Here is a 15,742-nt window from a genome sequence, read left to right as displayed (position 1 = left end):
CCCCCCCCCCCCCCCCCAATTCAGTTCAGAGGAGGCAAGAAAGATGGGGGGGGCCCATCTTTCTTGCCTCCTCTGAACTGAATTGAATATTGATGATTGTAATGTGTTTTCATGTAAAGTGACTCTGAGTTAGGATATCTTATGGTTATATTTCACATGTGGATTCTGGCTCCATTTAATGCTGGTGTAGTAATCGTCTTGCTCTGGCATCACAAATTGGGGGCCAGTACGCTGGAGCCACACTGACAGTTCTTTAATTTCAAGGTTCAGTGTGTAAGATTTAGTGGCATCTAGTGGTGAGGGTTGTGAATTGCACAATCCTCATCACCAGAGTGGCCAGTCAGGAAATGAGGTTACTTTAGGTCTAGATTTATTAAGAAAGTATATTTACTGAATTATTCAGTAAACCAGATGTTATTGTGACAGATAACGTGGAAAATGTGAGCCAAGAGTGTGAAACACTGTCACTGTTTCTGCACCACAGTCCTTTATAAACCACACATTAAATAGAGTTTATACAAACACTGACCATTTATTAAAGAGAGAGAGAAAAAAAACCCCTCAAACCGACTGAGCTAACCGAACAACATATTGCTGTAAGTCAATATTATGACTTATATTCTCATCCACCATCTAATGGTTGAAAATGTTGCTCTGATGCAAAACTTATTTGCCGAGCCTGCAGTATATTATTACTACTTCTTCTTCGTCTTCTAACGTACGTATTCAACACAGTGACGAGTGTCTGACTGCCTGAATTAAGTAGAACAAGAAGAACGTGGTGACGAAACGTGCTCTATAGCGCTGTTTGTTTTCAGCTACTGTAGAAACTTGACGATGCAACGTGGCGACGTCCGTGGAAGGGGGTTCCCGCCGTTAAGTAGATATAAATGGATCATTCTAAGGTAATAAAAACATAACGGTTTATTATGTAAGGTCTTTACACACCACTGAAAACATAGTTATGGATCTTATATTGCATTTCTGTCCGTAGATCCTCAGAAATATTACAGACTGGACCTTTAAATAAATAGATAAATAAATCATGTCTCAGTTAAAATGAACAGACTATCTCCGTGGGTGTGTCGGCGAGTCCCCACCTGACTCCTTAGAAAAGTTTCTCAGCCACTTCATCTGGTCTTGAGTGCCATTTTAAGTGTTTTTGTTCTGGGTGCTTAACCCTCAACAGATGAGCAGGATTTCTGTGTTGGATGTGCACATTTCATTTGTCCATGATTCCAAGAATATCAAAACTCTTTGTTATAATTATTATCATTAACAAAAGCCGGGCAGTCTCAGGTGCTCATACTGCCCCCTGGTGCACACCTGACCCATGTCAGCTTCAGGCTTTAGGTCCAGTCCACCACCACCGGACTTGTTATGCATAACCTGGATCATATACTCCACCACAGAAATGCTCCCTCAGTATCTATACCTCAGATTACGCAAATATCATCCGTACTGGCGAAGGACATACTGTGTTCTCCACAGAGAGCGACATGCATCCTTCTTATCCCTTGTGCATGTGTTCTCCTCCCTCCCAGTGTCTCCTGTCAGTGTCCCTGTCTGGACCTGGCTCTCCACCTCCGCCTGCACACCTGATCCACATTCCACTAATCAAGACTCTGCACATCCACCCGGCTCTGCTCCTCACTCTTCGTTACATCAACAGTTTGTTTTCTGGGTGAGATCCTACCTTACCTTGCTCTCCCTGAGCTCAGCTCACTGCCTGCCTGGAAATCCACTCCCTGGTCTGCCCTCTGCTCCATCAGCCTTTCAATAAACTGTAAATTCCTGGAATTGTGCTCCGAGTCTGCTTTTGATTCCAGTCGCCTCGTCAATATGACAGAACCTTTCAAAATGTTTGACTTTTTTTAACTCCACGACTGCAGTCCATGAGCAGCTGGCCTCTGCTAACATCACGCAGACCAGCTTCTAGTCAGCCACTGTCCCCATCCACTGTCCTTTATGACTCCAGTCTACCAGCTGAAAACCTTTGAACTTATTACTGACTCCAACAACTCCACATGTCACCATCCAAGGGATCCAATCCCTGCAGCCCGAGTAAAAGCCTACTCGCCCTGTTCATTGGCCTGATAACCTCCATTACAGCCTCGTCTCTGTCCGCTGGTCCGGCCCCCCCTTCACTGAAAGTTGCCACAGTCAGACGGACTCTGGAAAAATCCTGACTAGACTGTAATGACCAGAACTACAGGCCTATTTCCAACGCCAACTCTGACATTGCAATAATGCTCCACTTACATTTATAATCTCTCTGCTTTATTGTGAGCATGTGAAATCGTCTCTCGATATGAAATTGTTGAAGAGAAAATATATTTGGCATTGTGGGGATTGAACCCTTCAGGTAAGAGGTGTGCACTTTACTGCACTATAACATTTGACCCCTGCACTACGCTATCCATTCTCACTGTTCTGCTGACTATCCACAGCGTTATGTGCCCCCCCTCAAGAACCTTCACTGTCTCCATGGTATACAGATCTGACAACTCAAAGCAGCAAGACAAGGTTCCAAATGTGCACTCTGAAAAACTAGAATCTGTCCTCTCCCCATAACTGACGCCGTCCGTCTCCACAAAGGTTTAGAGGCTCGGTGTCATCCTGGACGGGACCCTTTCTGCTCCAGTCATGTAGATACCCAGTCACCCAGACTGCCCTCTTTCAGCTGCGAAGCTTCTCCAGCCCGGCTGTGACCCTCTACAGAAGTCAGTGAGTGCTTGCTTTCGTTCTGACTACTGCACTGTGATCCTGTCAGGCGGCAGCAGTGTTGGGCTGTAATAATATCACTTTTCCCAGTAACTATAGTGTAACGAATTACTTACAGTTACTAATCCAATAAGTAACACTGCATTACTGAACGCACCATAGTTGACCTGCACTGCAGCTCAGCAGCACCGGACCTTCTGTTGTTCGAGTCAGCTGTTAGCCAAAATGCTAACCGCAGAATGGGGAAGGAGAGGCAGAGGCGTCCTGTCCACAGCTGGAAGTACCACCATTACTGTGTCACAGTCTAAGATGCAAAGAACGTTGTCGTCGGATGAAACTCTGTGCGAGCAGCAAAAAGCTTTCAGCCGCGAACATTTCTACATGATGTATACTGAAGTCTCTGCTGAAGCAGCAACTGAAACTGGCAGAAAGAAACTCCGGCAGCTGCTGCGCTGATGCTGGACTCGCCAGGAGAGAGCGGCGTTAATGTGACGCTTTGTAAAACTACTGAATACTGCTCTTATAAACACGTGTGCAGAAATCAGCTGTTTAGAAGTCGGGATTTTTACTTGGTTTAGATTTTTAGTTTTTCTCCTGCAGACTCTGACTGTGGTTTTATTGCTGTCTTACTGCTGCTTGTTGTTCATGAATCATTGATCGTATGTTTTTCACATGATGTAAGGTGACCTTAAACCAAATGTATTGTCATTGATATTGTTTTTCAGGGACTGAGGAGTCTGGTTCAGCACTGTGCTGTCAGGTGTCGCCCACATGGAGGAAGTTAATTCAAACTGTCACATGATGGTTCTCTTTGTTTTTAAGAAACAAATCCAACCAACCATAAAGGGAACCTGCTCACACTGAAGACGAACAAGACAGTCCGAACTAATAAACTTTACGCTACCTTCAGTGTTTGTGCAGGACGGCCGCAGGCCCAGATGTTCTCTCAGCGTTCTCCAGATATGTTCTTCATCAGTCAGGATTCGTTTCTGCTGGTTTAAGCTCAGCAACGTGCAGCTTCACTCTCTTAAAGTTCGACTCCTTCAGTCAGTTGTGAAATCCTCCTTCCTGTTTGTCACGTTTCTTTGAATCCTCCGTCCTTCTTCCTCCACGCGGCCGTCTGGCTGCTTTCTGCCCTTTCAGCAGAATCAGTTCTTCAGCCTGCGGTGACCTTTGACCTCTGATATCAGTCCGTTCAGTGGACTTTGTTTCTGTGTAAATGACGATGCGATAACAGAACAGAACACACCCACAGTTTAGTTCAGATCAGATTCAAAGAAACAAACTGATTAGATTCATGATATTTAAAAAAAAATGCCCACCCTCTCCTGAACTCTGCTCCCTGTTTCCACACATTCCCTTCATTTCTCTTTTACGCCCACCAACTGGTCATTTAGAAAGCACCAACATTCAACTCTCAGTCGGCACAGCTGAGCTCCATTAACACATATTTAGACATTACTGATCACAAACCAATCAGTAGATAGAAAACAGATCCAGAGAGATGTGGAGGGAGAGGAGGAGGAGGAGGAACTGAAGGAAAAGGAACACACACTCTATATGATGTGTATATGTATATATATAGATGCTTTTCCTCTCCACATCTCCTCCAGCTCCTGTTTCTTGGTATTTGTCGAGCTTCTGGTGTTCCTCCTTCACGCTGTCGCCGTCTCTTGGCATCACTCCATCTGTCACTGCAGCCTTCTTCTAATTTTTAACCCTGTCCTGCTCAGCAGCCTGGTATAGAGTATGATGACCTGGATACCATGTTGTGCCAGACAGATTTTACTTTAACAAGAGAGCATTAAAATACTCCTTTGTCTGTTTTATTATTTATTTAATTATGTATTGATTTGTCACCGGGCTGGACAGGGGGGCAGACACGGGGATGGGGGGGCACAAACAGACAGCACAGAGAAAGAAAGGACAAGTCCTGTAAGAGAAGGGGGATGGAAGGTGGGGACAACAGGGAAAAGCAGTGGGAAACACCAATTGCAGAAAGCAACGAAACCTGCAATAGAACAGAGAGGGGGGATTGGGGAGGAGAAAAACAACAACAACAAACAAACACAAACAAAACAAACAAACAATAATAATAATAGCAAAAGACAACCAGCCGAACAGCAGCAATAAACAGCTGACAAAAAAGAGAAAAATGAAAACAAGAAACAGTCCAGCACACTAAATAAGCAACACAGCACAGCAACAAGAGCTGGAATAATAACAATTAATTAAAATAAGTAACTGAAAGAAAAGCATCAGGAATAATTCTACCAGGGACAACCTAAATTTGTTTGTGTCTATGTGTGAGACTGTGTGTGTCTGTGTGCGTGTGGGTGAATGTGTCTGTATGTGTGTGTGTACATGTGTGTGCGCATAAGCCCGTTAAAGAATGTAGTTGTTAGTGAGAGTGGGACGCCACGACTGTGCCACACCGACCCCAGCAACAGGCAGGCAAGAACCCCAGTAGCCAATAGGGGTGGGAGAAAGAAAATAAATACCCCGACCCAGCCAACAGACGCCCAAAAATAAAATAAAAACAACCATCCAAATGCCAGTTGACAACACAATGCCGATGGGACGCAAGAGGCAAAACCCGCGGAGGAGCAGCACCCGGACCGACCAGTGGCCCCCCCAAGCACCCCAGTACACACATGTATAAATACAGAGCCTATATATACTGTATATACACTGTACACACGTATAAATACAGAGCCTATATATACTGTATATACACTGTAAACACATGTATAAATACAGAGCCTATATATACTGTATATACACTGTACACACGTATATAAATACAGAGCCTATATATACTGTATATACACTGTAAAAACATGTATAAATACAGAGCCTATATATACTGTATATACACTGTACACACATGTATAAATACAGAGCCTATATATACTGTACATACACTGTACACACATGTATATAAATACAGAGCCTATATATACTGTATATACACTGTACACACATGTATAAATACAGAGCCTATATATACTGTATATACACTGTACACACATGTATAAATACAGAGCCTATATATACTGTATATACACTGTAAACACATGTATAAATACAGAGCCTATATATACTGTATATACACTGTAAACACATGTATAAATACAGAGCCTATATATACTGTATATACACTGTACACACATGTATAAATACAGAGCCTATATATACTGTATATACACTGTACACACATGTATAAATACAGAGCCTATATATACTGTATATACACTGTACACACGTATATAAATACAGAGCCTATATATACTGTATATACACTGTACACACATGTATAAATACAGAGCCTATATATACTGTATATACACTGTACACACGTATATAAATACAGAGCCTATATATACTGTATATACACTGTACACACATGTATAAATACAGAGCCTATATATACTGTATATACACTGTACACACGTATATAAATACAGAGCCTATATATACTGTATATACACTGTACACACATGTATAAATACAGAGCCTATATATACTGTATATACACTGTACACACATATAACCCGTTTCATGTGTGAAAATGGATCCACAAATGTGTAAAATGCTGTAAAATCAACAATCTGTGATTATTTTTTTTTGGAAACAGCTGCAGAGTCATGACTGGATAGAAAAGAAGCATCTTTAATAGTAGCCTGATCAGAAGTGTTGCTCCTACATTCATTTGTGTAAAGGGTAATAAAACTGGGGGGGGGGGGGGCAGTGTTAGTAATACCAGGAGACCAGTTCATTCTGATACGCTGTTAGGGAGATCTGAGGGGCCTGAGGGGCCTGAGAGGTGGCTTCATGTTCATACAGAGAGAAACAGGAGGCTGCAGGGAAAAAAGAGGAAGCTGAAACACCCGTGACTTCAGAAAATGAGTCTGTTACTGATACTGAACTTTATAATGAAACTCGTTCGCACAGCGCTGATCGAGCCAAGCTCCATTCAGAAAACAAGCATTTTAAGAGTGGTGCGAGCAGTCCAGCAGTCAGACTCACGTGATAAATACGGTGGGAATTTAAAATGTGTGTTGTGCGTGAAACCGGCGTGAGATGCACTAAAGATGTGAAGAAGAGCTTTGTCTCTACAACACTGAGGATCTTTGTTCACTGATGTAATTCAATTAAATTAAAAAGGTAGACATTAAATCAGACCAACAACAGCAGATGGATTCAACGACTGATCTCTGAGTTACTGTGGCCCTCCAGCAGCAGATAAACCAAAGCTGATCCCAGGAACATGAATGATGAAGCTCCACATTCCCTCTGAACACTTCTTTCACTCTCCCGTCTCTAGAGAGCACGACGCATCTCATTATCTCACCGCTGCTAATCAGGTCATTGCTGTCGGACAATCTGTTCTTTCTATCAGCACAATGCATGATGGTATTTATACATTTATTCATTTAGCTGACGCTTTTATCCAAAGCGACTTACAGCTGCTCAGGAATTAAACCCTGGTCTCCCACTTTTAAAGCAGCGGTGTGACCAGCCGCTCGGAGCCAGAACGTTTCCATGAGCACCTTTCAATCAATTTCAGCCAAATCAAATCTCAAACTGTGCTGCTACTGAATCTGGATTCATGTGGGCGCACAGAGCTCTGGTGGGTGCTGAGGTCCTCTGTTAGGTGAGATGGAGCCTGAGCACTGGGAGCTCTGGAGGTGAGCAGAAGGATTTTACAGGAGAACCTAAAACCGGAGAAATACGATCTCTGGTCCTGGTTCCTGTCAGAAGACGTGCTGCAGCATTCTGGATCAGCTGGAGAGTCTTGATGGACTCATTCAGCCTGATGATGAGGAACCCTAACCCCAGAAGGACCAGATGTTTGTTACAGAAAAAACGCTTGGAGTCATTTCAGTCAGGATTTTATTACATGAATTAATTCAGCAGGTGAGTCACTGACAAACAGACCAATCAGAGGAGGAGGGGTGCAGGTCAGGTGTCACTCAGGTTTGGTTCTTTTCACAGCTCCAGGTAAGCGGTCCTGCAGCCTGAAACACACATACACACACACAGACACACACACACACACACGGTGGGTTTACAGTGAAACAGGATCTCAGTCAACCTGCTGTGATGTCAGCTCACCTGTGCAGCGTCGCCTCCACTCTGGAGCCAATCAGCTCGATCAGCTGATCAATCTGCGTCTGAACACACACATTCAAGACGACTTCAGAATGAGCACTTCGCGCGACGACTTCGTTTTAAACATTAACTAATCTGCAGAAACACAACGCCTGCGGCAGAACCTGCACACCTCGTTGGTAGCCTAGGCAACGGCAGCGAAAGCCGTAAAATGGCAAATAGTGCTGGAAAGACTAAAGTCTAAGCTTTAAGACTCGCTCCGTCAATCAAATGTGGAAGTGAGGGAGGATCAGCCTGCAGCAGCTTTAAAACCTTTAGTGTTTGTCTGATAGTTGAAGCAGGTTCTGTTGTCAGATCCTCTGGATTCTAGACTTTACTGACCCACATCAGGAAGTTCATGTTCCAGCACACACTGTATCATTAGAGCATCTGATGGAGTTATATAAAGGATAATTACACTGGGTGTCAAACAACAAATCTAATAATACGCACCTTTTTCTTCTGGTAGATCAGCGGCGTGGTGAAGAACACAATGTCAGCTGGGGAGAGAGAAGATTAGTCAGTCTGAAGCCGAGTTTGGACTGAAAAGAGGAAGAAGAAGAAGAAGGCTCACCGATGATGAGGATGGTGACCCCGTTAAAGATGGCTCCGACGTACGTCATCATCCACATGACCGCAGCCAGCTGCAATGTTCAGAAGACAAAGAAACTGTTTATCTGTGCGAGGCCCTGAGGGCCTGAGGGCAGAGACGAGGGCTGTTTAAACTCTCACACCCAGCAGAGCCCAGATCTTCTTCAACATGAAGCTTCTCCTCTGAGCTCCTCTCCCTGTCCTGTCCTGACTTTACATCTACAGAGCCGTGAGCGACCCTTCAGGGTCCATCTGGCAGGTCCTGGTGTCCCAGTGTCTCTGTCATCAGGCTGGACATCAGTAGTGCGAGACTTTACTCACCAACGTAAACACTAACAGCTGACACGTTAGCTAACGTTAACGTTATGTGATGAGCAGCTGAACCCTGCACGGGGACTTTTAAAGTTTGTTAGCTAACAACGAACGTACACAGAGTTTCTAACAGTAAAAAGGTTAAATCAATTTTATAATAATAATAATAATAATAATAATAATAATAACTAGAACTGCAAGCGGTTATAAGCAGGGTCCAAGCCTCCCGGCGCAGGCCCCCCCCCGGTCCTGAAGTTTTGTGTTCATCGGCCTTTCCAAGCCTGAGATATGTTATATTTCCTGTTTTTAGCGTTTTCACAAATATTTGTTAGCTTGCAATTGGGGCATTTTTTGTCAGATCAAAATTCCCTCTACAAACTTTTATCGGCTCAGTCCAGAGATGTCCGTGACAAGTTTCGTGCCGATCGGACTTGCAGTTTCGTAGGAGTTTTTGCGATTTCGCGAAATTAAAACGTCATCGCACAGAGGCGTGTGCTATACCATCGGAATCGGCAGCATCCCCTAAACACGTAGACATAAGGTTTATGAATGTGCAATGAAGCGAGCCGTAGTTATCCCGCAAAATGTCCTTTGGTTGAAAATCCCATTGCGCCACCTTTTGGCTGAATTGCACGTGTCATCGTGGCCCCATGGGGAACAATTGACCCAAATTTGGTGTGAATCGGACTTGTGGTTATGGAGATATAAAATGCATGTAAGTCAATGGGATTTTTTTTGACGTCTTTAATGTGCAATAACAGCGCCACCTATGGGCATATTTGGGTGAAGTTTGGTGCCTGTAGTAAGGGGACCATGCTGAACAATTCGGCACTGGTTTCATGTCAGTGTGACTTGTGGTTATAGAGGAACAATTTTCTTGGATTAAATAGCGCCCCCTAGGGGCGAGTTGCACCAAATTTTGCACAGGCCCTCAGGGGGGCGTCCCACATTAACACTCCAAATTTGGTGTCGATTGGCCATTCCAAAGCAACTGTTAGTAGTGTTTTTTGCAAATGTTTGCCAGCATATAATTGCTACATTTTTTGTCGGATCCAAATTTCCTCTACAAACTTTCATCAGCTTGGTCCAGAGGTTATCCGTGCCAAGTTTGGTGTCAAGGCAGAAATGGGCATGGCCTATACCACGAGATTCAGCTCGATCCCCCTAACACGTGGATATAAGGTTTTTGTAATCGTTCTCGTTTTTTTTTTTTTTTATTCTTCCGCCGCTAATTCCACTACTGCAGCCTAGATGGTAACTGCTAGGGACGCGAAACTCATAGGGTAGGTACCAGCCCCTGCAAGTAACTCAGGCGCAAAAATCCGCACACTTCTACCACTATGGGGCGCTATAAGCAAGGTCAACGCGTTTGGGCTTGGAACTCCTGCCTACAAAGGCGTATATCAAATTAATTTTTTAGTTTCCTCCTCTTGGTTTAATGTGCTGTTTAGTTTCATTATGGCATCTGTGTGTGCGGTGTCTGTAATCAGTGGCGAGGCGTCTTGGGCTGGAGGACAGATGACAGAAAATGCGTCGCACTTTCACCTGCCACCATCTTATACTCAGTCTGCAACACGCATTTTACTGACGGCCGTTTCACCGATGCATTGGCGGAGGCAATGGTATCAGAAGTCTGGAGCTGAGGAGCGACGCCATCAGCGTTGCTGAAACGGTATGTTGTGCACTCAAATGATTTATTCACACTAGCGAACTAACGTTAGTTGACAAAGTAAAAACGTTTATTAATTAACACTGCATGTTGCCTGTGTGTGAGTGAGTATTACGTCCTAATAATTAATTAATTTCAATTCATGAGGCAGGTTTGAATCCAGCCATGTAAACGTAAATGTTTTGTATTTGTATAGCGCCTTTCTAGTCTTTTCGACCACTCAAAGTGCTTTTACACTACATCTGCATTCACACACATTCATACACTGAGCCCAAACAGAAAGTAACATTCACACACTGGTGGAACAGCCGCTATTGCTAAGTGCAATTCGGGGTTCAGTATCTTGCCCAAGGACACTTCGACATGCAGCCTGCCGATCAACGGGCAGCCTGCTCTACCTCCTGAGCCGCAGCCGCCATGGGCTCTGTGTGGAGTTTGCATGTTCTTCCTGTGTTCATATGTGTTTCAGTGTATAATGTGATATTTCTAAATTTGTACTGAGTTTTGTAGACGTGTAAGTTAATTAGTTTTTAAAGGGAGCCTCATGGCTTTGGCCAAGCAAGAGGCAAAGAAGTGACAAGAGCAGCTGCACAATCAGGTCGTAGCTACTCTGATGATGAAAACTTGCATACTGTATCAAAACTGTTGGTAAATTTTCAATAATGAGCACTGGTGTGTGGCTTCTCTGCTTGTTTTTGTCAACTAGCAGCTCATTAATATGGAGGTCCTGAGCACACTGAAACTTAAGAAGACACATTATACATACATATTATTTAACACATCTCAGACTGAAGATCAGCAGAGACAGAACATTATAAGCTTTGTACAGGTCGATCTCATGGCGGGGCTGGTGGTTGTTCTGTTTGGCTTTTGTTATAATTACATTTTCTTCTTTACAGAAAGGAAGGACCTGAATCTGTGGAGGCCAGCCATTATTAAACATCTGTACGCGACTGCAGCTTCTTCCACTCTAACTGAGATGTGATGGCGAACCATGTTCAGAACATCCATGAACACAGCACGCAGGAACCAGTTACGACATACGGGTTGTGGTTAAAATGATTAGTGGTCCAGTCTTCAGTGGTGCTGGTTGGTGCCTGGTTTAATTTGATTTCAGTGCCTCCAGAAATAAAATATTGTGGAGGTAAATTTCCCAGATTGTGCAAAGAGTTAGAATAATTTTATAAATGGAAATGCATCACACGAACATTTGTACTGAAGTAAATCACAGCTAATTCTGTAGAGTAAAGATTTTGGAGTTTAAGAGTAAAAACACATGAACAAGACATTTTACAAATTACAAAAAATATTACTAGCTTCATGAAGATATAATTTATTGCAGGGCTGATTAACTGGACTGCAACCGTTTTAGGCTGGTGTACCTCATTAACAGAAACTAGTATTTAAAGTGGTGGTATTCTGCTCATTTTCAGGTTCAAGATCTTAATTAGGGGTTGTACCAGAACAGGTTTACATGGTTTCATTTTCTCATACTGCACATTGCTGCAGCTCCTCTTTTCACCCTGTGTGTTGTACGCTCCGCTCTTGAGCTACAGAGTGATGCATCTTACTTGTAAAAAATTTTTGTTGGGAGTTGCACATGCGCAGTTCCCAGGTAAGGACTACTAGCCAATCAGAAGCAGAAAAGGGCAGGTCGTAAGAAACAAGGTAGTGTGATCCAAATCAAAGCCGCTTCAGACTGAGACCGTAACCTAGCAGATGGTAGAAGTTACTCTCAAGCCATCACTTCTCGTAAAACTGTCAATTTTGGAAATCTACACAGCTGATTTCTCACCTCAAAACTTCTCAGAAGTGGATTTAGTGATGAAATAACGTACGAAAACTGTAAAATATAAAACTTTCTGTTGCTGGCCTCTGTCTGCTGCAGCAATGATGATGCAGTGAATAGTGAATATTCTCTCTGACCAATCAGCAGTCTGTCTGTTTTAACGTTACATTTTAGTATCGCTCAGCTCGCTTGGAACCTCGACGGAGGTGATATGAAAAAAAGTACCTGGCAGCAGGTACAGGTACAACATTTCTACAATGGAAAACCAAACAAAGGCGAGTGAAGCCAAAGGGCCTCCGCTCAGTCTAGTTTGGTTGAGGGCCTGACCCCGCTAGCCGCTTGGCAAGCTTTATGACGCGTTTTCATTGTGACGTCACAAGTAAAGGAAGTGAAGGGCTGGACTACAAACCAGCTGTTTTCAGTTCAGAGCAGAGTTTTCTGTGGGAGATGGGAACTCCCTTTGGGCTGGACTTTGGGCTTTTTCACTTTGCAAACCTGTTACATGCACAAAAAAGATATATAACTCAATAAAGGAGAGGGGAAAAGGCAAAAAGCAGAATACCACCTCTTTAAAGTACATGGATATTCTGTGCAAACAAAAGCTAAGGCCACTTTTTAGTCACGGCAGCGTTGGCTCACAATACAAGAAGAATTTGGTCATACAAGTGTTCTATATGTTGTTTTTACTTCTGTTTTTTTTGTGAACTTGCGAACTGCATGATCTGCCTTTTCCACAGGTTTCTCTCAGTAGTTCTGCATTTCAACCACGATGGAAGCTGAGAGGTTGCTGTGATGGTGTGTTATATTTTATAAACATGTTCTTCCTTTTCCCAGCATACACATCAGCCCTCATGAGTCCACCGAACCTGCCCTTCTTAGCAGATGGGCCAAAAGGTCCTCATGGATGGATGAGGCAGTCTGCCTTTAACACAGGACATAAATGTGAAACCAGCACAGAAGTCTTGGTTCACGGTTTTCAGGTTAAAATCTTTACTAATGAAGGCAACGCCAGATCCCAGTACCAGCGGGGCTGGGAACCGTATCGTTCTTGCCTTGCAATCGTGGGTTTGTGGTGTATAACATATGTGCATTTGACCATTACAGTTTAACATAATGCTCTGCAGCTGGGGAGAGGGACAGTGAACCCTTATGGGGAAATAATGATTGATGGGTGTACAAAGAGTGAACCCTCCTATAGAACTTGACCCCTGACCCAGAGCTGGAGAGAGGCACAGTGGACCCAGTGTTAGGGGAAGTAATGATTGATGGGTGCAGTGTTAGGGGAAGTAGAGATTAGTGTGTATGAAGAGATTAGTGTGTATGAAGGGACTGTACCCTTCTGTGGTGTCTAACAGATGGTTACATCTATTCTACAGCACTGTGCCCTTATATGGTATTTAGCAGAGACCTAAACATGTCTTATATAAGCTGTGTTCGATGTACAGAGAGACAGAGTGGTTATCGGGCTGGGTCACTCTCCAAGCTGCTGCAGAGCTTGTAATTGATGCTGAATTCTTTGATGTAATAAACTTTTATAATCAAGAACAGTGTCAAGCGGATTTCTTCTCAACACATCATCGCAGCATTATCGTTCGGACACCACAGGTTCCCAGCCGCACTCTGGCTTGGACCCCTAATAATAACAACACCAACAGCTGTTGACGTTTTCAAAGGTCAGTCAGACGTTTCTGGACCAGTTTTATGAACTCACTGCTGTTTAACCGTTTCATCTTCAGACAGTGGATTAATCTCTTATTGCTTTTACATCCAGGCTGCGATGAACCAATAAATGTGTTTTTATCAAAGGCATCACTCCAGATATTGTGGATTCTTATTGGTTCACCTCTCTGTCCAGCTGTGATGTCAGCACAACACAGAGGACTGACCAATGGGTTTCCTGTCTGCTGACCAGGCTCTCCACCACCACAACAGCTTCATTAACTTAGCAGCCTTATCAGCGAGGACAGCAGGACATCATGGAGCAGTCTCTCCTGGGTCCTGTCCCTCAACACCGCCCCCCCAGGTAGGACTGGAGACCAAGGAACAGCTGATGTACCTGGATAAGTTTCCTCCAGCTGCCCTCTGAGGCAGGGTTCAGTAGTTAAAGGAGGACGTCCCGTGTAACTCCTCTTTTAACCACAATGCAGCGCTCTGAAGGCAAGCAGCTGCACCTCAGCAGACCCCGGGTCTGAAGCAGACCCTGGGTCTACCTGAAGTAGCATTAGCCAGCCTGCCAACATGTTCTGTGGAAATCTCACCTTCAGAGAGTCCACCAGGTCTTCAACCAGCAACAGCCTCCTGGTCTGACTGCTGAACCAGTTCAGGTAGATCAGAGACTGATCAGCCAGCTGCCTGACCACCTCCGAGGACACCGAGATGTCCCTTTCCAACAGGGACCTGACAGGGGACAGAGGTTTCAGAGGACAGGGTTTCAGAGCGCTGTCTGCGCGTTAGAGCTCGTAAAGCTTTCCCTGTGCTGGAGACCAGGACCACTACCAGGACCAGGACCAGGACCAGCAGGGTCTGTGTGAACAAACTGGACCTGCTGCTTAAAGTGAACTGTGTAAAATGATGGAAGACCACAGGACACAACTTTGTTTACAGCTAATGAATCACCAGAACCAGAATCTATTGATTACTGCAGCTGCTCTGTGAGGACAAAAGGACACGCTTCACCTGCCGAGGACACGCTTCACCTTCTGAAGACACGCTTCACCTGCCAAAGACGCGCTTCACCTGCCGAGGACACGCTTCACCTTCTGAAGACACGCTTCACCTGCCAAAGACACGCTTCACCTGCCGAGGACACGCTTCACCTGCCGAAGACACGCTTCACCTGCCGATGACACGCTTCACCTGCCGATGACACGCTTCACCTGCCGAAGACACGCTTCACCTGCCGATGACACGCTTCACCTGCCGAGGACACGCTTCACCTGCCGAGGACACGCTTCACCTTCTGAAGACATTTTTCACCTGCCGAGGACACGCTTGACCTGCCGAGGACACGCTTCACCTTCTGAAGACACGCTACACCTGCCAAAGACACGCTTCACCTGCCGAGGACACGCTTCACCTGACAAAAACACGCTTCACATGCCGATGACACGCTTTACCTTCTGAAGACGCGCTTCACCTTCTGAAGACACGCTTCACCTTCTGAAGACATTTGTCACCTGCCGAGGACACGCTTCACCTTCTGAAGACACGCTTCACCTTCTGAAGACATTTTTCACCTGCCGAGGACACGCTTGACCTGCCGAGGACACGCTTGACCTGCCGAGGACACGCTTCACCTTCTGAAGACATTTTTCACCTGCCGAGGACACGCTTCACCTACCAAGGACACGCTTCACCTTCTGAAGACACACTTCACCTTCTGAAGACACGCTTCACCTGCCGAGGACACGCTTCACCTGCCGAGGACACGCTTCACCTTCTGAAGACACGCTTCACCTTCTGAAGACATTTTTCACCTGCCGAGGACACGCTTGACCTGCCGA

The 15,742-nt window shown here is 44.6% G+C and overlaps 2 protein-coding genes across 5 annotated transcripts in view; both read right to left on the bottom strand.

Moving 5' to 3' along the window:
- The window catches only part of LOC123969722 (equilibrative nucleoside transporter 1-like), a 22,958-nt gene extending 19,181 nt beyond the window's left edge, over positions 1–3,777 (bottom strand). The window contains exon 1 of one of the 3 annotated variants that reach the window (XM_046047349.1): positions 3,629–3,777. The gene's annotated coding sequence lies outside the window, so the exon portion shown is untranslated. Of the gene's footprint in view, positions 1–1,701; positions 1,934–3,628 lie in introns of those variants that run through there. The other 2 variants (XM_046047351.1, XM_046047350.1) reach the window with 2 other exon arrangements.
- A 3,826-nt stretch (positions 3,778–7,603) lies between these two features.
- LOC123969868 (reticulon-3-B-like) overlaps positions 7,604–15,742 on the bottom strand; it is a 21,575-nt gene continuing 13,436 nt past the window's right edge. For both annotated transcript variants that reach the window (XM_046047620.1, XM_046047619.1), the window contains exons 4-8: positions 14,498–14,636; positions 8,453–8,522; positions 8,332–8,378; positions 7,843–7,901; positions 7,604–7,745 (exon numbers count right to left, since the gene is read on the bottom strand). In XM_046047620.1, coding sequence (XP_045903576.1) covers positions 7,697–7,745; positions 7,843–7,901; positions 8,332–8,378; positions 8,453–8,522; positions 14,498–14,636 — 364 coding nt within the window. In that variant the 3' untranslated portion in view covers positions 7,604–7,696. The remainder of the gene's footprint in view (positions 7,746–7,842; positions 7,902–8,331; positions 8,379–8,452; positions 8,523–14,497; positions 14,637–15,742) is intronic.

Source organism: Micropterus dolomieu, linkage group LG04 (assembly GCF_021292245.1).
Source record: "Micropterus dolomieu isolate WLL.071019.BEF.003 ecotype Adirondacks linkage group LG04, ASM2129224v1, whole genome shotgun sequence".
NCBI classification, from domain to species: domain Eukaryota; kingdom Metazoa; phylum Chordata; class Actinopteri; order Centrarchiformes; family Centrarchidae; genus Micropterus; species Micropterus dolomieu.
The sequence above is the reverse complement of the archived record's forward strand: the minus strand, read 5'-3'. Positions and strand labels throughout refer to the sequence as shown.